The 17,144-nt window shown below is 34.1% G+C and overlaps 3 protein-coding genes across 3 annotated transcripts; 1 reads left to right on the top strand and 2 right to left on the bottom strand.

Annotated features, from left to right (window-relative positions):
- Positions 1-2,788: 2,788 nt before the first annotated feature.
- LOC142642433 (putative inorganic phosphate transporter 1-3) lies at positions 2,789-4,429 on the top strand. The gene has a single exon (XM_075816782.1). It carries the CDS (start codon positions 2,789-2,791, stop codon positions 4,427-4,429), a length of 1,641 nt encoding a protein of 546 aa, XP_075672897.1.
- Positions 4,430-6,081: 1,652 nt separating this feature from the next.
- On the bottom strand, positions 6,082-9,049 carry LOC142642434 (putative amidase At4g34880). Its single transcript, XM_075816783.1, has 5 exons — positions 8,440-9,049; positions 7,602-7,813; positions 7,053-7,292; positions 6,772-6,970; positions 6,082-6,679 (listed from the first exon to the last, which is right to left on the bottom strand). Exons 1-5 carry the CDS (start codon positions 8,980-8,982, stop codon positions 6,323-6,325), a joined length of 1,551 nt encoding a protein of 516 aa, XP_075672898.1. The 5' UTR covers positions 8,983-9,049; the 3' UTR covers positions 6,082-6,322.
- A 1,362-nt stretch (positions 9,050-10,411) lies between these two features.
- On the bottom strand, positions 10,412-15,754 carry LOC142605341 (putative amidase At4g34880). The gene is made up of 5 exons (XM_075776801.1): positions 15,072-15,754; positions 13,467-13,681; positions 11,384-11,626; positions 11,081-11,279; positions 10,412-10,936 (listed from the first exon to the last, which is right to left on the bottom strand). The coding sequence occupies exons 1-5, from the start codon at positions 15,633-15,635 to the stop codon at positions 10,544-10,546; spliced, it is 1,614 nt and encodes a 537-aa protein (XP_075632916.1). The 5' UTR covers positions 15,636-15,754; the 3' UTR covers positions 10,412-10,543.
- Between the last annotated feature and the right edge of the window lie 1,390 nt (positions 15,755-17,144).

Raw genomic sequence — 17,144 nt, 5'->3', positions numbered from 1 at the left:
ATGCTTGGAACTCGAGTTTGGTAAACTCGACTTTTACTTGGAACTCGAGTTTGACAAACTCGAGTTCTAAAAAAGATGCTATATAACTAAATAAGCTTAACCTGGTACTTTTTTCCTTGATATCTTCAAAAATTATGCTATTTGGCAAAATATGCCATCCCTAGCTACCAGTAATGTGACAAACTCAAGTTCTAAAAAAAAGCTATATAACTAAATGAGTTTAACCTGGTACTTTTTTCCTTGATATTTTAAAAAATTATGTTATTTGGCAAAATATGTCGTCCCTAGCTACCAATAATGTTATAGATATGATCAGTATTACTACTATTATATGTCTGCCATTCAAAATGAAGCCACAACATAAAAATATTTGAAAAAAAAACACAGAATTCAGATGAAATATCTCAAATTCAAAACCAAATTAGCCTTCAAATATGGTCAGTATTGAACCAAAACCAATTATCACAAACCAAAATTTCATCAAAAAATTTCTTGAGATACAAAAGTTTCCCATTGTCAGCATGAACCAATGAAATCTTTCCATTCTCACCATCTTATATTTTCATATATTCTAATGCAAATCATCAGTACTTTTTATTTTATTTTATTTTATTTTTTATACTGATTCTAAGTATTTTTCAACCATGAGTTGGCAAGTTTAAACAACATAACTAATAATCATTCAACAAAGCTTTCCACAGTTTCAACAACTCCTCGTAATTCATTAATTAATGACCACTCCAATTTCTTTGAGAATATGATAATATAATGATAATTAATTAAAAATAAAACCAAATTAAAAAGATAAGGCTAATAGTCTTATATAGATAGATATTAGAAGATCATATTGATACGTATATAGTTAGATTAACCCCACTTAGCCGGTGGCCATGTATGAAGACTCCCACTAGGAATTGGATTTTATTGGCCGTGGATGTCTTTAAAAATCACGTTTGTATGCAGTGCAAACTCCTTCACAGTAAAGGAGGTGCCGACTTACTCTCCTATATATATATCTATAAACCCATGTGTGTTGCCGCAATCTATTCTTTTGTTTCTACAAACACTTCTTTCTCAACCTCAAGGTACGTAAATTTCTCTTTAGCTTTCTCTTCATATCTATAAACCTATGTGGGTTGCCGCAATCTATTCTTTTGTATTTTTTCTCTGATAGTAGTTTCTGTATGTTTTTCCTTTAATGGTCTGTGTTTGTGTAATTCTTTCTTTAATAGTAGTTTGTGTATGTTTTTCCTTTAATGGTCTGTGTTTGTGTATGTTTTTCCTTTGATAGTCTGTGTGAGTATATTTCTTGGTACTTATGCAAAATCTTTAAAGATGCCTTCGTACTCTGTTAAATTCTCCCACAACAATCTTTACTTTTTTTACTATTTTCAAACTAATTTTTTTTCTTCAAGGATTTAGATTCAAAGTTATGAAAGCAACTTTCAATCCAAACCTTTCAAAACTTTTTCTATTGATGAATTAAAATTAAAGCTGGTGACTTTATTTCATAATTAAAGACATTTTTTTTTATTCTTAAGTAAAAATTATATGATTAAAAAAATGCAAAATTATACTTATAACCGTGTTAATTACATGGAAACCTAATTCAATTTCAATTAGGAGAGAAGTTCAATTAGAATTAGGAGAAGAAGCTACAAATCAAATGGAAACCTAATTCAATTAGAATTAGGAGACAGAAGTTACCACATAAAATAGAAACCTACTTCAATTAAAATTAGTAGACACAGTGCCCTTATATAAATAAAGAGCAGGCTGCAGGTTTATTTGGCCGGTGAAATATAGAGAGAGAATAGCGTAGATAGGTGAGTTTACATATATTTCTAGAGAAAAAAAATATTATTATGGCCTGGTTTGAATAGCACGTTCACGTTTGTAAGGTTTGTGCGTTTTCAGCTTTTTTAATTTTTTTTTTTTTTTTTTTTTTTAAGACCAGCACATATGAACAGTAAAAAAAGAGTAAATAGTAATTTTTTACACATTTAAAAATTATTTTGTTACAATATTTTCAGTTTTTAGCAAAATAAGTTATATTCAAATAGACCCTATATGTGATGTGGATCTCAAGTTGAATGTAGATATGAAAAGATGTTAATGATTTTGTAATAATACATTGGGTAAATTCCATTAATGTATCATGAGGTTTGAGTATTGCCAATCAGGTCTAAAACTTCTTAAAATTGACCAATTTGATTCCTAAGGCCAACTTAGTCCCTATAACAGTTGAGAAAAAAATAACTACTTGATTAAGGATAAAGTTAGCTTTAGAGACCAAATTGGTCAGTTTTGAAAAGTCTTAGTCTTGGTTTAAGATATGTTAGTGGAATTTACCATAATAAATTTATTTGAAGTTTGTCTGGTAGTTTTTTCCTTCAAAGTGTGTTATTATTATTTTATTCATTTGTGTTTCTGGGTGTTTTTGCGGGTGTGCTGTTGATATTAAGTTTGATAATTTTGGTGATAATATTTTTATAACTATTAATTCAAATTGTTAGTTTGTTTTGACGACTAACTTCTACTTCCTTGCCTTTCACTTGTAATATTATGCCTATCTTAATTTTATTATTAATGAATAAACTTGAAAATACATGGGCAATGATCGATCGGCATACCAATTTTCGTAGAGAATTTATTTTCTATATAGTTTGTATCTTTCTTTTCTTTGGTCGATAGATAGTTGTTGATATCTTTCTTTTCTTTATGCAGGAAAATTTTCAGCGACTGTTAACAGAGGAATAATCACCAAAACTTGTGAAGATTTTTAGCAATGGCTAGAGAACAACTAGGAGTTCTTAAGGCACTGGACACTGCCAAGACCCAATGGTACCATTTTACGGCAATTCTGGTTGCTGGAATGGGTTTCTTTACTGATGCATATGATCTTTTTTGCATTTCCCTGGTAACCAAGTTACTTGGCCGCATATACTACACAGTTCCAGGTTCATTAAAGCCTGGAACATTGCCTCCCAACGTAGCAAATGCTGTGAATGGTGTTGCATTTTGTGGCACCTTAGCTGGACAGCTCTTCTTCGGTTGGCTTGGTGACAAGTTAGGCCGCAAAAGGGTGTATGGAATAACCCTTATTCTCATGGTTGTGTGTGCCTTAGCCTCAGGGCTGTCCTTTGGTCACTCAGCAAAGGGTGTCATGGCCACATTGTGTTTCTTCCGATTCTGGCTTGGCTTTGGTATTGGTGGCGATTATCCCCTTTCCGCTACAATCATGTCTGAATACGCAAACAAAAAGACTCGTGGGGCATTCATTGCTGCAGTTTTTGCTATGCAAGGATTTGGAAATTTGACTGGTGGGATTGTTGCTTTGATAGTTTCGAGTGCCTTTGATCATGCATACAAGGGTCCTGCATATAATATTGATCCTGCAGCCTCATTGCCACCGCAAGCTGATTACGTCTGGCGGATAATTTTGATGTTTGGAGCTATCCCTGCTGCTCTCACTTACTATTGGCGTATGAAAATGCCCGAGACTGCTCGTTATACTGCCTTGGTTGCCAAGGATGCAAAACTGGCCGCACAAGACATGTCTAAGGTATTACAAGTCGATCTCCAAGCCGAATCTGAACAAGTCAGGACAGATATAGAGAGTCCTGCTCAAGAGACAACCAAGAATTCCTTTGGCTTGTTCTCCAAGCAATTCATGAAACACCATGGGCGTCACTTGGTTGGAACCACTGTTTGTTGGTTCTTGTTGGACATTGCCTTTTATAGCCAAAATCTTTTCCAGAAGGATATCTTTAGCGCAATTGGTTGGATTCCAGCGGCACCAACAATGAGTGCTCTCAAAGAGGCTTTTACAGTTGCAAGAGCTCAAACGCTAATAGTTTTGTGTGGTCTTATTCCTGGGTATTGGTTTACAGTGGCTTTCATTGATTATTTGGGACGGCGCACAATCCAAATTATGGGGTTCTTTTTCATGACTGTCTTTATGTTTGCTCTTGCTATCCCTTACCATCACTGGACTTTAAGTGAAAACCGAATAGGGTTTGTTGTCATGTACTCCCTTACCTTCTTCTTTGCAAATTTTGGACCCAATGCAACCACATTTATTATACCAGCAGAAATATTTCCTGCAAGGCTTAGGTCCACATGTCATGGAATATCAGCAGCAGCTGGAAAGGCTGGTGCAATTGTTGGGGCCTTCGGATTTTTGTATGCTGCACAAAGTACCAACCCGGCCAAAACTGATGCAGGTTACCCAACAGGTATTGGAATGAGGAATTCACTTATTGCGCTTGGGTGCATCAACTTCTTTGGAATGTTGTTTACCTTCTTGGTGCCAGAATCCAAGGGAAAATCGTTGGAGGAATTGACAGGAGAGATTGATGAGGAGGAAAATGGACAGACAGTGGAGCTACAGGTCTCCTCTAGTACTAGTAGGACCTTTCCAGTTTGATTTGGTCAGCTTAATAGCATATTTATCACAAAAAGTTCATGGAGCTATGTAAATTTTTTTATTGGATATTTGCTTTGTATTCAAATTAGTTTGCAGTAGGTTAATAGCTTATTTATCACAAATAGTTCATACAGTTATGTATTAGCAATGGTGGTTTTAAATTTTTCATTGGATATTTGCTTTATGAGCTATTGGTAGCTCTCAAATCAATCAATCTAGTATTCTTTTGACAATTTATAAAACAATGACACGTATAAAGTTGACAAATCATAGGTGGTTGGTTGTCATTAGATCTAATTTGAATTTACCACTAAAATTACTTTTCTATCCCACTAATAACAACTTGTAACAACCTATCACATAAAATTTAATGTGAAAATGTTAAGAATGTAATATTTCTCTTTTGAGTATTCCATAAATTTCTTTTCTACTTTATTTTTATTTAATTTTTTTCTTTATCTTTAAGTTTTTCACTTAGTTTTTTTTTTATTGGGTAACCTAAAAAACATGATTTCATTTTTTTAGAATAACCCAAAAGACATTAAAATGTGTTGAATATGTGTATTGTAGTACCGTAATAAATTACAAATGCTATTATAATATAAGACTAGAGGATTTAAAAAAAAATTCCAAATATGTTTGGTTGACATCTAACTATATATCTTATTGGTTTCTAAAAAAAAAAAACTATATATCTTATTTTCTAATTATATATTATATATCAAATTGTATTACCTTAGAAAACAAAGAGTCATTCTTTACTATAAGAATGACTTTGTAGTAGAAAATTGCTATTGGTTTGCAAGAAGTTATAATGTCTAGCCAATAATTAAAGCTTCAAGAAGCTATGAATTATTCTTCAAACAATGTGCGATTGTTGTCATTTTGTCTAAAAGCATATTACATTAAGGTCACCTATGCTGAAATTAAACCAAGTACATCACAATTCCATTTGAGAATACTAAATGTGGGTACATTTTGTCTTCATCATCAAGCAAAAAAGATCAACAGTGGAAGATTGAAATAAGCATGTGGCATTGAAGAGGTTGTCTATCTATAATTTTAGCCACATGACTTTTTTAATTATCATATTACTTGTTTAAATAACATACATAAATATTCATAAAATCATCACTTAATGGGTTAAATAGCATACATAAATAGTCATAATAAAAAAATCATCACTTAATGAATTGGAAAAAAAAATGGAGCTAAACTTCGTTCAAGTTGAATTATTTTGAGAGAAATGCTAACGAATGCTCTTAAGGCATTGGTTAATAATCTATTTAAAGAAAATTTTTATAGAAAAATAAAATAAAGCAATTAATGTTTTGATAATTTTTTTCATTTCCCATAAAATTAGTGTCAAAACTTTCTTAGAATGAATTGTTAACCAATGTCCAAGGACATTCGTTAGCATGACCCTTATTTTGATATTGATTTTGCCCCACCCAAAAGTAAAATTAATGAAAGAAGGGGCAAATGGGGAGAGGACAGTTGTGTTGTATTGGAGTAGTTATGTCAAAGCCATTGTGATGCGGCTTCACTATCCAATTTATGTTTTAAATGTTAACATCAATCTAAAAAAAAAATGTATACATCATGCTTGAAATTATAGGTACGGAACTAAAAAAAAGTGTAATTTTATCCACATCATTACTTTTATTAGAAGCAAAATATAAAATCTCATTTCTTTATCGAATTAAACTTCTTAGTGCCTTCATTCTCCAAAAAAAACCCTTCTTAGTGCCTACTTTCTTTCGGCCGGATCCATTATTTACTTCAACTGAATACTCACTTCGTAAATTTACTAAAATCCCTAATTCTCCATTATTACTAACATTGTCTTGGGGCATATCACTATTTCAAATCCCTAATACCCAATCACAAGCTTCAAGGCATGAATAGAGGAGGCCTCCTGATCTTTTTTGCTTGCTCAAAGCCATATGCAATCTCAATCAGCTTTGGCTCTGAACCTTTTAGCCCCCCAAAGCAAATTCCAAATGGCTCCCCTGTAGTGTCATATCCTGCTGGAACACTTACTCCTGGGAAACCACCAATTGCAAGGACACTAGAAGCATAGTAACTAGGAGTCACCAAGGCATCTAGCTTATTATTTGTCATCAATTTCTCAAATCCATCTTTTGACAGTCTTGCTAAATTTGACAATGCCGCCTTCTCAACTTTTCCAATTCCTTTTGTGGCTTCCGCACTTAGAAAGTGATCTTGGTCAATTTCATTGATCATTTCCTGCATAGCCAACCCACCAAAGTGGTCATAATCAAGGGTGAGCTTTTTACATGAATATAAATGAAAGAGAGAAACTATGCTTGTAGGCTTACCAATTCCGGGTTTTTGTTGTTGAAGGCTATCACATCAGCCATGGTTCGGACGGGAGAAGATACTAGCTCTTTCAAGTATGCATTTAATGATATTTTGAACTCTGCCAACAATGCAGTTTCTTCACCACTCGCTTTATAATCAAGGATCATCCCAATGTTGGTTATTTCCAGATGGTCTACCAGAACTGCACCTCTTTGCCTGATTTGCAGGAAGTCTTTGTATCATGTTTACTAAAGTACCCTAAATTGATCCTTGGAACATAAAAAATGTGTAATGTTACCTTAATGTGTCAAAATGTTGCTCAAAAGTTTGATTCAAGTAAGTATTGTTCCCAAAATCGAAGAAAGGATTTCTCACTATTCCCAATCTCTTCCCTCTAAGCCCATCAACCTTTAGAAATTGCCCATATCCACCACTTGGAATGTAACTTGATGCTTTAAAAGTTGCATTGTCATTGTTGTCAATGCCAGCAATGGCATCAAGAACATGAACGGCATCTGAAACTGTTCTACAAATGGGCCTATTCCATCCAAAACAATACTCGGAGAGGTTATGACCATATGCCATACAATATAATAAAATAGAAATTTAGAGCTGTCTTGAACAATTTGACAACATTAATATTGAAACAAACCAAAGGCAAAAAGGCAGAGAAAATGTTGGCAACGCTAAGTTATAAAAGGTTTATATGTTACTTGCAGGTCACTTACAGCAATTGCAGAACTTGGAAACACATTGTGTTCTGCTTAAAACAACAAATACAGCAATTGCAGAACTTGGAAACACATTGTGTTCTGCTTAAAACAACAAATACATGTAGATCACCTACCCAACTGTGTCCTGTCTTGGAGATATTGGGATAACCCCCGCCCGACTAGTGAGACCGACCGTTGGTTTGATGCCAACTACTGAGTTAAAACTGGCAGGGCATATAATTGACCCATCAGTTTCAGTCCCCAGTGATACTGCCACCATATTTGCCGCTACTGATATTGATGATCCACTACTTGAACCGCAAGGTTCTCCTAATGTATAAGGATTCTGCACACCATCACAAAAACATAGTCCTTGTTTTGTAGAAATAATTCATGCCAGTCGTTATATAATCTATTTATTGAAATGATCAAGTTGAATTTTATTTGATTTAAAATTTAGCTGTAGAAATTGAAAAGCCATATACTTCAAAGTTGACACCCTTCCAAAACATCAACAAATAACACATCCCTGTAACTGTATTCTAAAAGATTTTAGGGCCATTCTTATGGACTTAGGTACAGTTATCTAATTTTCTCCATTACTAACATGTTGTAATTAACTATCAAAACGCTAAGAGTTTTGTGGCTCAGTAATACTCCCAGATCTTCCCATGGGGAGAATCCAGGTTTAAATCCACCCTCCCCCCTTGTTATAAGGAAAGCGGTAGAAAGTATCAAAAGAGAATTACTTGACAATTAAATTTTCAAGTCGTATAGAGCTGCTTACCCAAATTGAAATGCTTTTTGCGCTAGCAGAGCATGATTTAATATGTTCAGCAAAAAAGAAAAAAGAAAAAGAGGCATGATTTATATAATAAATGCAATAGATACATTGTCTTTGAAACTTGACTCCAGTCCACTTTTATCAAAATTATAGTACTTCAGAAGTTATGGACCTGATCCTGGACTCACCTTGCCTTGGCCACCTCTGGCACTCCAAGCTAGCGGACCCCTAGCAGTCCTAAAATGGGACCACTCGCCCAAGCTTGCCTTCCCCAAGATGATGGCCCCGGCTTTCCTCAACTTGGACACCACGCCTGCATCCCGAGGTACAACTGAGCCAAGCAATGCAAATGAGCCAGCTGTGGTGTTAAGCTTATCTTTGGTTGCAATATTATCCTTGAGCAAAATTGGGATACCATGCAACCTAGATTGTGACCCTGGAACCTTAGCCTTGCGCTCATAGTCAGCCTTATCAGCCTGAGATAGCGCATCTGGGTTCACCTCTATGACCCCTTTAAGGATTGGGTTGAGTCTGCAAATCTCTTTAAGATAGAATTCAACCAGTTGCCTTGAAGTGAGTTTGTTTTGCTTGAAAGCGAGTTGGAGATCATGAATGGTGACTTCTTTGATAAAGAAGTTTATTTGGTGGCATGAACCAGATGGTATTGTAAGCAGAAGAATCAGAATCAGGGATGAGAAGATAGAGAAGCTTAGTGCTGCACTGGCAGCCATTGAAGCAATGCATCTTGCTGTGGAAAAGGTTGAATTGGTTTTGTATGCCTATGCAAGATGGTCACATTCTTCATAACCATAATCACCAACAGCACCCCCACTATGGCACTATCATATCACACTATCAACCATTGTATTTATCTTTTTCTTTTTTTTTTCTTTTTTTTTATCATATACATCACTGTAGGATAAAGTAACCACCAAATTGGACATGGGATAGTAGTTTCATTGACACGATTGTTGACTATATCTGTACGATATGCACATTCTTCCCCACCACCACTATAAGTAAACTCAATGCAAGATGCATACATCATCTTTTTAGAGATGCATGAATTATTTCCTTCCAAGTGTACTAATATTTGGAAACCGCTTATTTTGTTGAAACTGAAAATTTATTGCTAAAAATATTGTAGATAAAGGTAAAAGTTAGTTGAAATAGTACAGTAAAACTCTTGAATAGTACCAAAAAGTGCAGGGTTCATTAATAGCAGCAAAAATAAATTAAAAGTAAAATAATTTAATTTTTAATTCTTATCCAAACGCATGCTAAGAAAGAAAATGCTACAATGATATTTACTTGGAAGTTGTTTGATAGAAACCATAAGTAATTTTGTATAGCAATTAGGGGTGTTCACTCAACCCTAAAACTCAACCAACCTGTCGGACCCGCCCGACATCGAACCGCCGCCTTTCGAACCGACCAATCTGACTGTCGGTGGCAAGTTGCTACCCACAGAACTTGATACCTTCGGGTTGGTTGGCGGGTTTCCTCCCCAAAAACCCAAGGCACCCAACCCGACCATAAAATCAACAAAATCTGCGCGACATTCAAAGGTTTTTCGACAAAAATTTACGGATACCGACGATCTTTTTGCTTTTCCTATGAAGAGCTACTTGAAATCCACCAGATCCGCACAAGATCCGACAAGATATCATCAAGATCTAGTCCAGATTCGACGGATCCAAGCAAATATCAGCCAGATCTCGACCGATTCGACAAAATATCAGCACCTGCAATGAAACCTGAAACCGACCGGCACAAACCCGAAACCCAACGGACCTGAACCAAATGATCCAACCATTATTACGGGTCGGTTTCGATTTTGTTTTTCACCCACCCGAAAAGTTCGGGTCGGGTCTGGGTCGAGCACAAACCCGACCCGGCCCGACCCATGGACACCCCTAGCTAATAGCAATGATATTTTACTTTATCTTTTTATAAGGATCAAATATTTGTTAAAAAAAGAAAAAAAGAAGCCATGGCTGTAATATAAAAGGCTTCAAGCACACACCCTAAAGCAATTCTCTATAAGATGTTTGGTCACTCTATTTTGATTGCAGTTGCAGTTCTTCCAGGCCCTGCTTAGTCATTATCATCTATGCAAACACTCGCCATTTTATCCCAACTTCCACCAGAATCACATGGAAATCAAAAAGAACAGAGCTAAATTCTTCTTTGTTAACAGTTACTTATACAGTTGAACCAAATAGAAATTACTTTTTTCTTCTTGGGTAAATAAATAAGAATTTCCTTTTTTACAAACTAACACGAAAACTACTATACACTTCCAAAGAGAACTTCGTTATTCATTTCAAATGATTTGGAAAAAGGAGGCCTCCGTATCATGGTGGCTTGTTCAAAAGCATAAGCTATCTCAATCAACTTTGGTTCTGTACCTTTGATGCCACCGAAACAGATCCCAAATGGCATTCCGGCACTGTCATAACCAGCAGGGACTGTAATTCCCGGATGACCTCCTATTGCCAGCAGAGGAATGGCACCTGTACCGGGTGTCACCAATGCATCCAATTCATTTTCCATCATTAATTTCTCAAATCCATTTCGTGACAGGTTTTCCATTAATTCAAATGCCTTCCTTTCTTTTTCTCCAATCCCACTTGTTTTCTCTGATGCAATAAAAGTGGCCTGACCATACTCTTTAGTCTTCTCCTACATTAAGCAAAAGAACAAAGAATGAACATGAAAGCTAATGCAATTTTTAAAGAGTTGGTACTACCGATATACTACTTGTAAGTCAATCAATCTCATAATTTACTTTGTTGTTTTATTACAATACGAAAATAAACTGCTTACCAAATCAGGGTTATTTTGGTTGAAGGCAATAATGTCAGCAAGTGACCTCACTGGAGAAGAGATGAGGTCTTTCAGGTAATCATTGAAGGACACCTTGAACTCAGCCAGCATTGCAGTCAATTCACCACTTCGTTTAGAACTTAGTATTACATCAACATTTGCTATCTCAAGATTGTCCACTACTGTTGCACCTCTTTGTCTAGAATGTCAAAGAACTTATCCACAAGATGAGTACATATTCAAAGGCTTCTTAACTTAGGAAAAACGCAAAGAATTACTTGCTTTTAATAATTAAATTTATACCTTATTGTCTTCAGATGTTGTTCAAACTCTTCAATAACAGAGGATTTATTTAAGGAGCTCACAAATGGATTCCTAACAACCCCCAATCTCTTTCCTTCCAGCCCATTTGGGTTAAGAAATTGTTTATAACCACCAACAGGTAAAAATTTGGCTGCTTCTTTTGTGGCTTCGTAATCTTGTGGATCAAAACCCGCAATTACATCAAGCACGTAAACCGCATCAGACACTGTTCTGCTTATTGTCCTATAATTTTACCATTATGAACAATTATCATTACAGCCCAATCCAGATGTTACAATTCATACATACATGTACTCCAACATGATAAGTAAACCATATTAACTAGTCCGATTTAGCACAAATATCATCTATATCTATATCTATATATATCTAAAAGTTGAAGTGTAGTATTTATTGTTGCTATGCTTCCGTTGAGCCACATCAGCGGCCACATCATCTATCTATTTCTCATTTCTCTCCACTACTTCCAACCATAACTTCTCTTTTACCTTTTCATCTCTCCGCTACTCTTAACCTTAATGTCACTCTTGATCTATCTCTTCATCTTCCTTTTATTTTGACTCCTCTTATCCTATGTCATCCTCTATCCCATTCTATGCATATTTTCTCACATGAAAAAGGTTATTACTCTCTCTCTCTCTCTCTCTCTCTCTCTCTCTCTCTCATGTTTTATTTTTGTGTGAATTTTTTATTTTTTGTATCTCTACTTTAGATTGATGTATCTATGTGTTCTATAGAATTTTACTTTGGTTTGCAATTTGGTTTTGTGTTTATAAGTTATTATCTTTTTCTTTTTTTTCTATAATTGTTAAATGTTATTTTATTGCATATAAATATAGTTTACAAGAATATAATGTTATTCTATTATATATCATGGCTTGGATAATTTAGTGTTTGACTTATGACTATATTTTTTATTTGATACTTCTTTTTCTCATTTTATTTTATATTTCTCTCCCGAAAAAGGTGATTACTCTCTCTCTCTCTCTCTCTCTCTCTCTCTATATATATATATATATATTCTTTTCTTGCGACTTTACTTTAGGTTGATGAATCATTGCATTTTTTTATATAATGCTATTTTGGGTTAATACGATTTGGTAGTGTGTTTGATTTTTTAAGATAGACTATTTTTATTTTTATTTTTCATTGATTTATTATTTAGTTATGACATCAAAATTAAAGTAAATGAATATGTAAAGTTAAAAATGTCTAAGATGAATTCGTAAAGCCAATATATTTATATATTTAATATTTTCAAAAAATTAAAAGTAAAAAATAAATACTAAAAAGAATAATCATGTTGCCAATGAAGTGACAAATGAGAAGGCTCAACAAGAGCGTAGTAACAAAAATGCAATATGAAAATCCAGTTAAAGACAATAAAATCTTAATAAATAAAAGTGTATGTAATAAAAAAAAATAGATCATGTTCTATGTATGTTATACTAATTATTTTCTTCCATTTCGATAGGTAAAGTGTTCAATTGTAGACATAAAGTCTACTTTTTTCCTACATATTATCTTAAATATTAAATTTATAATATGGTATAGTCACTTAGAAATATCTAAGAAATATGCATTTTCAATTTCATGTATCTAGATTAGTAAACAAAACTCAATCAATAATTCGAAACTACTCCTATGATAAGAAAAATTACAAATATAATAATTTCTTTTTAAGAGAATGAAAATTTTAAATAATATATTTGAAACTCAAACTATTTAGTTGTACAGGAAAAACAATTTAGGAAAATATAACGCACGATAACATAATTTATCAAAATATAAACCGTCTAAAAAATGAATAATATCAATCAAATAAATCCAAATAATAAAATGATGATATATTTTTTGGGATAAATAAATGAAAAATAATTTTAGAAATAGTTTAAGTTTTTGGGAGAACAAATTATTTTCCACAAAATTTAGAAAACAAACTATAAATTATATCATAACTAAAATATAATTATTTATCCTCACGCATCACGTGAGTCTACGACTAGAATATTACAATATTGAAGTGTGTCCAGGCTGACTAGAAAAGCACATATGATCTTACCCAACTGTGTCATGGCGGGGTAATATTGGAATGACGCCGGCCCGACTAGTTAGCCCAACAGTGGGTTTGAACCCTACAACAGAGTTATGATCAGCTGGACACAGGATGGAGCCATGAGTCTCACTTGCAAGTGACACTGCCACCATGTTTGCAGCTACTGAAATGGCTGATCCACTGCTCGAACCACATGGATTCCCTGATGGAACATACGGGTTCTGCATGTGTTCCATATCTAAATCAGTTTGATTCAATTAATGATCTCAAACTATCATCTATATATGGCTATCCAAGTCACTTGTATAAAATGAAAATAGGATGAACGACTTGAATGCTACATTCATGTATTAATGTACTCTTGATTTACAGTCTGACCTAAAGCAACATTCATGTAGGAATTGGATTGGATTAGGTTTGGAGTATTTTCCAACTCAAGTTCCTCATGTTGAAAAATCCGCAACCTAACCTATTGTAGATCTAAAAACTATCCCAGTCTAACTTGTAGAAATTGAGCTCCAATGCAATACTTTTCTGATCCAATGACTAAGTAAAAACTTAATTTCTAACTTTTAATCTTCGCTCTTGATACCAATTGCACCCAGCTAGGTATTGCACCAATCCTTAATCCAAATTGTAGGGATCAAGTTGAATTTTGTGGTCAGGTTATGGAAATTTTTAAGAACTATTATAAAAATTGATTTTCATTCAATTATTTGAGCTTATTATTTTTTTGAGCTATTAAGTTCATTATTCATAAATGATTAAAAATTAGTACATAATATGACCTAATATTCTAACCTCATCAGGACTAAAGTTCAAAATACTAAAATATATCAATTACTAGTAACTGATTTTTTTGCTGAGACTAGTAACATATTTAAACTAATCATTAAAAAAAAAAACATATTTGAACTAAGTTTCAAAAATCAAAATGAAATGAAAACAATAGATTTTTTTTAAAATACATATATTTTTTAACACTATTGATAAAGTGAATTGGGTCAAACTACTTCGATTGAAGATTTTGCTATCTCGAACCTAACCCAACCTAAGTTTCAAAAAATATACCCTAACTCATTAACCCCCATAAAAGTAAAACCATCCAGAGACATTGGGTTGCGTCGGGACTTATATAAATAATCAAATGCATCTATTATATTTATCATTTAACTTCTTGTTTTTTTTATACACAACAAACTTCAATAATCTGAAACAGAGTTCAAACAGAGTACATCATTTAATTAACACCATATTTATAAGAGAAATATTACTTAAATTATAAGCTAGCTTTTTGCAACCATTAGGTTTTGCAACCAATTATAAGCTAGTCTTTTTCTTAAATTATCCACTGTTGTGAATCCCACGTTATTTTTTATCTTAACTTTATTTCAAATAAATGAAATAATCTAATTAAAAATAAGTTAATTTTTAGTTTTTCGTTTCCCTTTATGCAAATAATTTACTCAAAAAAAGCAATTCTCAAACTGATACATCCACAACAATTAAGTTCGCATTTTTGAAAACTTGTTTTAACTTATATTGATACTGGTGAAAGTTGCAAATTAAAAACAATAATAATAATAATAAGAGAGAGAGGTGACAACTCACCACGCCTTGACCAGCCCTAGCACACCAACCATTAGGAACATGACCCAAAGAACGAAAAGAGTACCACTCAGTAAGACTAGCCTTCCCCAATATGACAGCCCCACCTTTTCTCAGCTTCTCCACCACACCCGCGTCACGAGCCACCACCGAACCCAGCAGCGCGTACGACCCAGCCGTCGTGTTCAACTTGTCCTTGCTTGCTATCGTGTCCTTCAGTAGCACAGGAATTCCGTGCAACTCCCCCAACGCCGCCACCGTCGAACGGTCACCATTCACTCCCCTCTCGCGATCAGCCACGTCCGCTTGATCCCGCGCGTCTGGATTCACCTCCACTACGCTGCGAAGCAGCGGATTCAGCTCCTCGATTCGGTCCAAGTAAAAGTCAACTAACTGCCTTGACGTCAGTCTGTTCTCTGTGAATGCCCGTTGGATCTCCTCGATGCTCGCCTCTTCGATCGTGAAATCGTGGCCGTCGGTTGTGCTGATTAAGTTGCTGGTGATGATCAGCAGTGAGATCAGCGGTGGAAAGAGCAACGAAGCTGGATTCTTCATTTCCATTCTCATGTGTGTTGTTTCTTGAAAAGTGAAGGATGGGCATGATCAACATGAGCCTGTATATGGTGTACCCGGCATATATGCCGGGTGACTCACACAGGGGCGGGTCCCACACACTGTGGGGTCTGCCCCTGTGTGAGACACCTAGCATATATGCCGGGTACAGGATATAATTTTCGGATCAACATAGCTATTATTAATGTGATTAAAATTAATTTAATATTTAATTTCCGTAATCTAGGAATAATATAGTTTTAATAGATGAACTATTAATAGATTAATTAATGAACAATATTGACAACTTGATTATCGATCTTTTTAAGTCTTAACTGGCACTTGGCACTTCCTTCAATAGAAATTTCCGCAAATTGAAACGCGCACTCATCCTCATTGTAATTTTTATTTCTTTTTTTATAATTTGATATATATATTTTTTTAGTAAAAAAAAAAAAAAAAGTTAACTAGTTTACGTCAGCTCCGAGCAGGACACTTGAGTTAAAGTCCATCCTTTTTGGATGGAACCAACCCTTTTGGATGCCCACCAACAAGCTCCTGCTAGTGGGGAAACTCAAACCTAGGTGAATTAGATGAAGTATCTGAGTCGTACCAGTTGAGTCAAGCCCCTGTTGGCATAATTTGATAATTATAAACTTATAATAATATTAATAATATTAATAAAAAAGGGTATTCAAACATTCATGACTCCCCCTCCCTGTTCATGACTCCCCCTCCCTGTATTCATCAGAGAGTTTAACCACTCTTGACGACAAATTTGACCAATATATCAATCGATTTTTGGTGTAGGTAAGGATTGAATCTTAGATCTCTTATTAAATTATTATAAATTTTATCAATTAAGTCAATTGGAACTCACTGCCCCTCCCTACTTTGATTTTACTTTAAGTTAAATTGTATATTTATTTTCAAGATTTGACTTTTATTTCAAAATTATCTTCTTCTTTTTTTATAAATTTTGATTCTAATATTTATATTTTCAAAATTGTTTGAAAAGACTTTATCGTCCTCTCATAAATGAAAAATATTGATATTGCAAAACAAATTCAGGTCATATTAGTGGGTTCTAGTTAGCTCAATTGGTAAAGTCTCTTGTTGTTAAATAAAATATTCAGAGTTTTATTCTCGCCTATACCAAAAGCCAATTGGTGTTTTAATCTGATAATAAATGGCAATATCAATGTTACCTCAATTTCGTGACTTTCATTTGTCACATAAGTATTTTCCTTTATTAGATGATGGTAATAATATTTTTTGAAACATTTCAAAACATTGAAAATTAAAATAGAAATTCAATTTAAACCTAATTTCATTAAAAATGTTAAGAGTTATGGCAAAAGTTATGTAAATTTATATGGTCCTAGCATTTTTCATAATTGCATCACCCCAAGTATTATGTGTGGGAACGCATATTTCTTTTATTCCTAATTAACCTTTCCATGGAATCACAAAACTAGTGAGCACCTGTACTAAATCACATCCATGACTAGACATGGCAAAACG

This window comes from Castanea sativa, chromosome 7 (genome assembly GCF_040712315.1).
Source record: "Castanea sativa cultivar Marrone di Chiusa Pesio chromosome 7, ASM4071231v1".
Lineage (NCBI taxonomy): Eukaryota > Viridiplantae > Streptophyta > Magnoliopsida > Fagales > Fagaceae > Castanea > Castanea sativa.
Note: the sequence above shows the minus strand (reverse complement) of the source record. Positions and strands in the feature narration are given on the sequence as shown.

Excerpts from the sequence above, each read along its gene's own strand:
- LOC142642433 (XM_075816782.1), top strand. The coding sequence starts at position 2,789 with ATGGCTAGAGAACAACTAGGAGTTCTTAAGGCACTGGACACTGCCAAG.
- LOC142642434 (XM_075816783.1), bottom strand. The coding sequence starts at position 8,982 with ATGGCTGCCAGTGCAGCACTAAGCTTCTCTATCTTCTCATCCCTGATT. Across the intron at positions 7,293-7,601 it reads CCAAGACAGGACACAGTTGG|GCCCATTTGTAGAACAGTTT; the intron begins GTAGGTGATCTA and ends TGGATGGAATAG. Across the intron at positions 6,680-6,771 it reads ACAACAAAAACCCGGAATTG|GAAATGATCAATGAAATTGA; the intron begins GTAAGCCTACAA and ends TTGGCTATGCAG.
- LOC142605341 (XM_075776801.1), bottom strand. The coding sequence starts at position 15,635 with ATGAGAATGGAAATGAAGAATCCAGCTTCGTTGCTCTTTCCACCGCTG. Across the intron at positions 13,682-15,071 it reads CTAGGGCTGGTCAAGGCGTG|AACCCGTATGTTCCATCAGG; the intron begins GTGAGTTGTCAC and ends GAACACATGCAG. Across the intron at positions 10,937-11,080 it reads ACCAAAATAACCCTGATTTG|GAGAAGACTAAAGAGTATGG; the intron begins GTAAGCAGTTTA and ends TGCTTAATGTAG.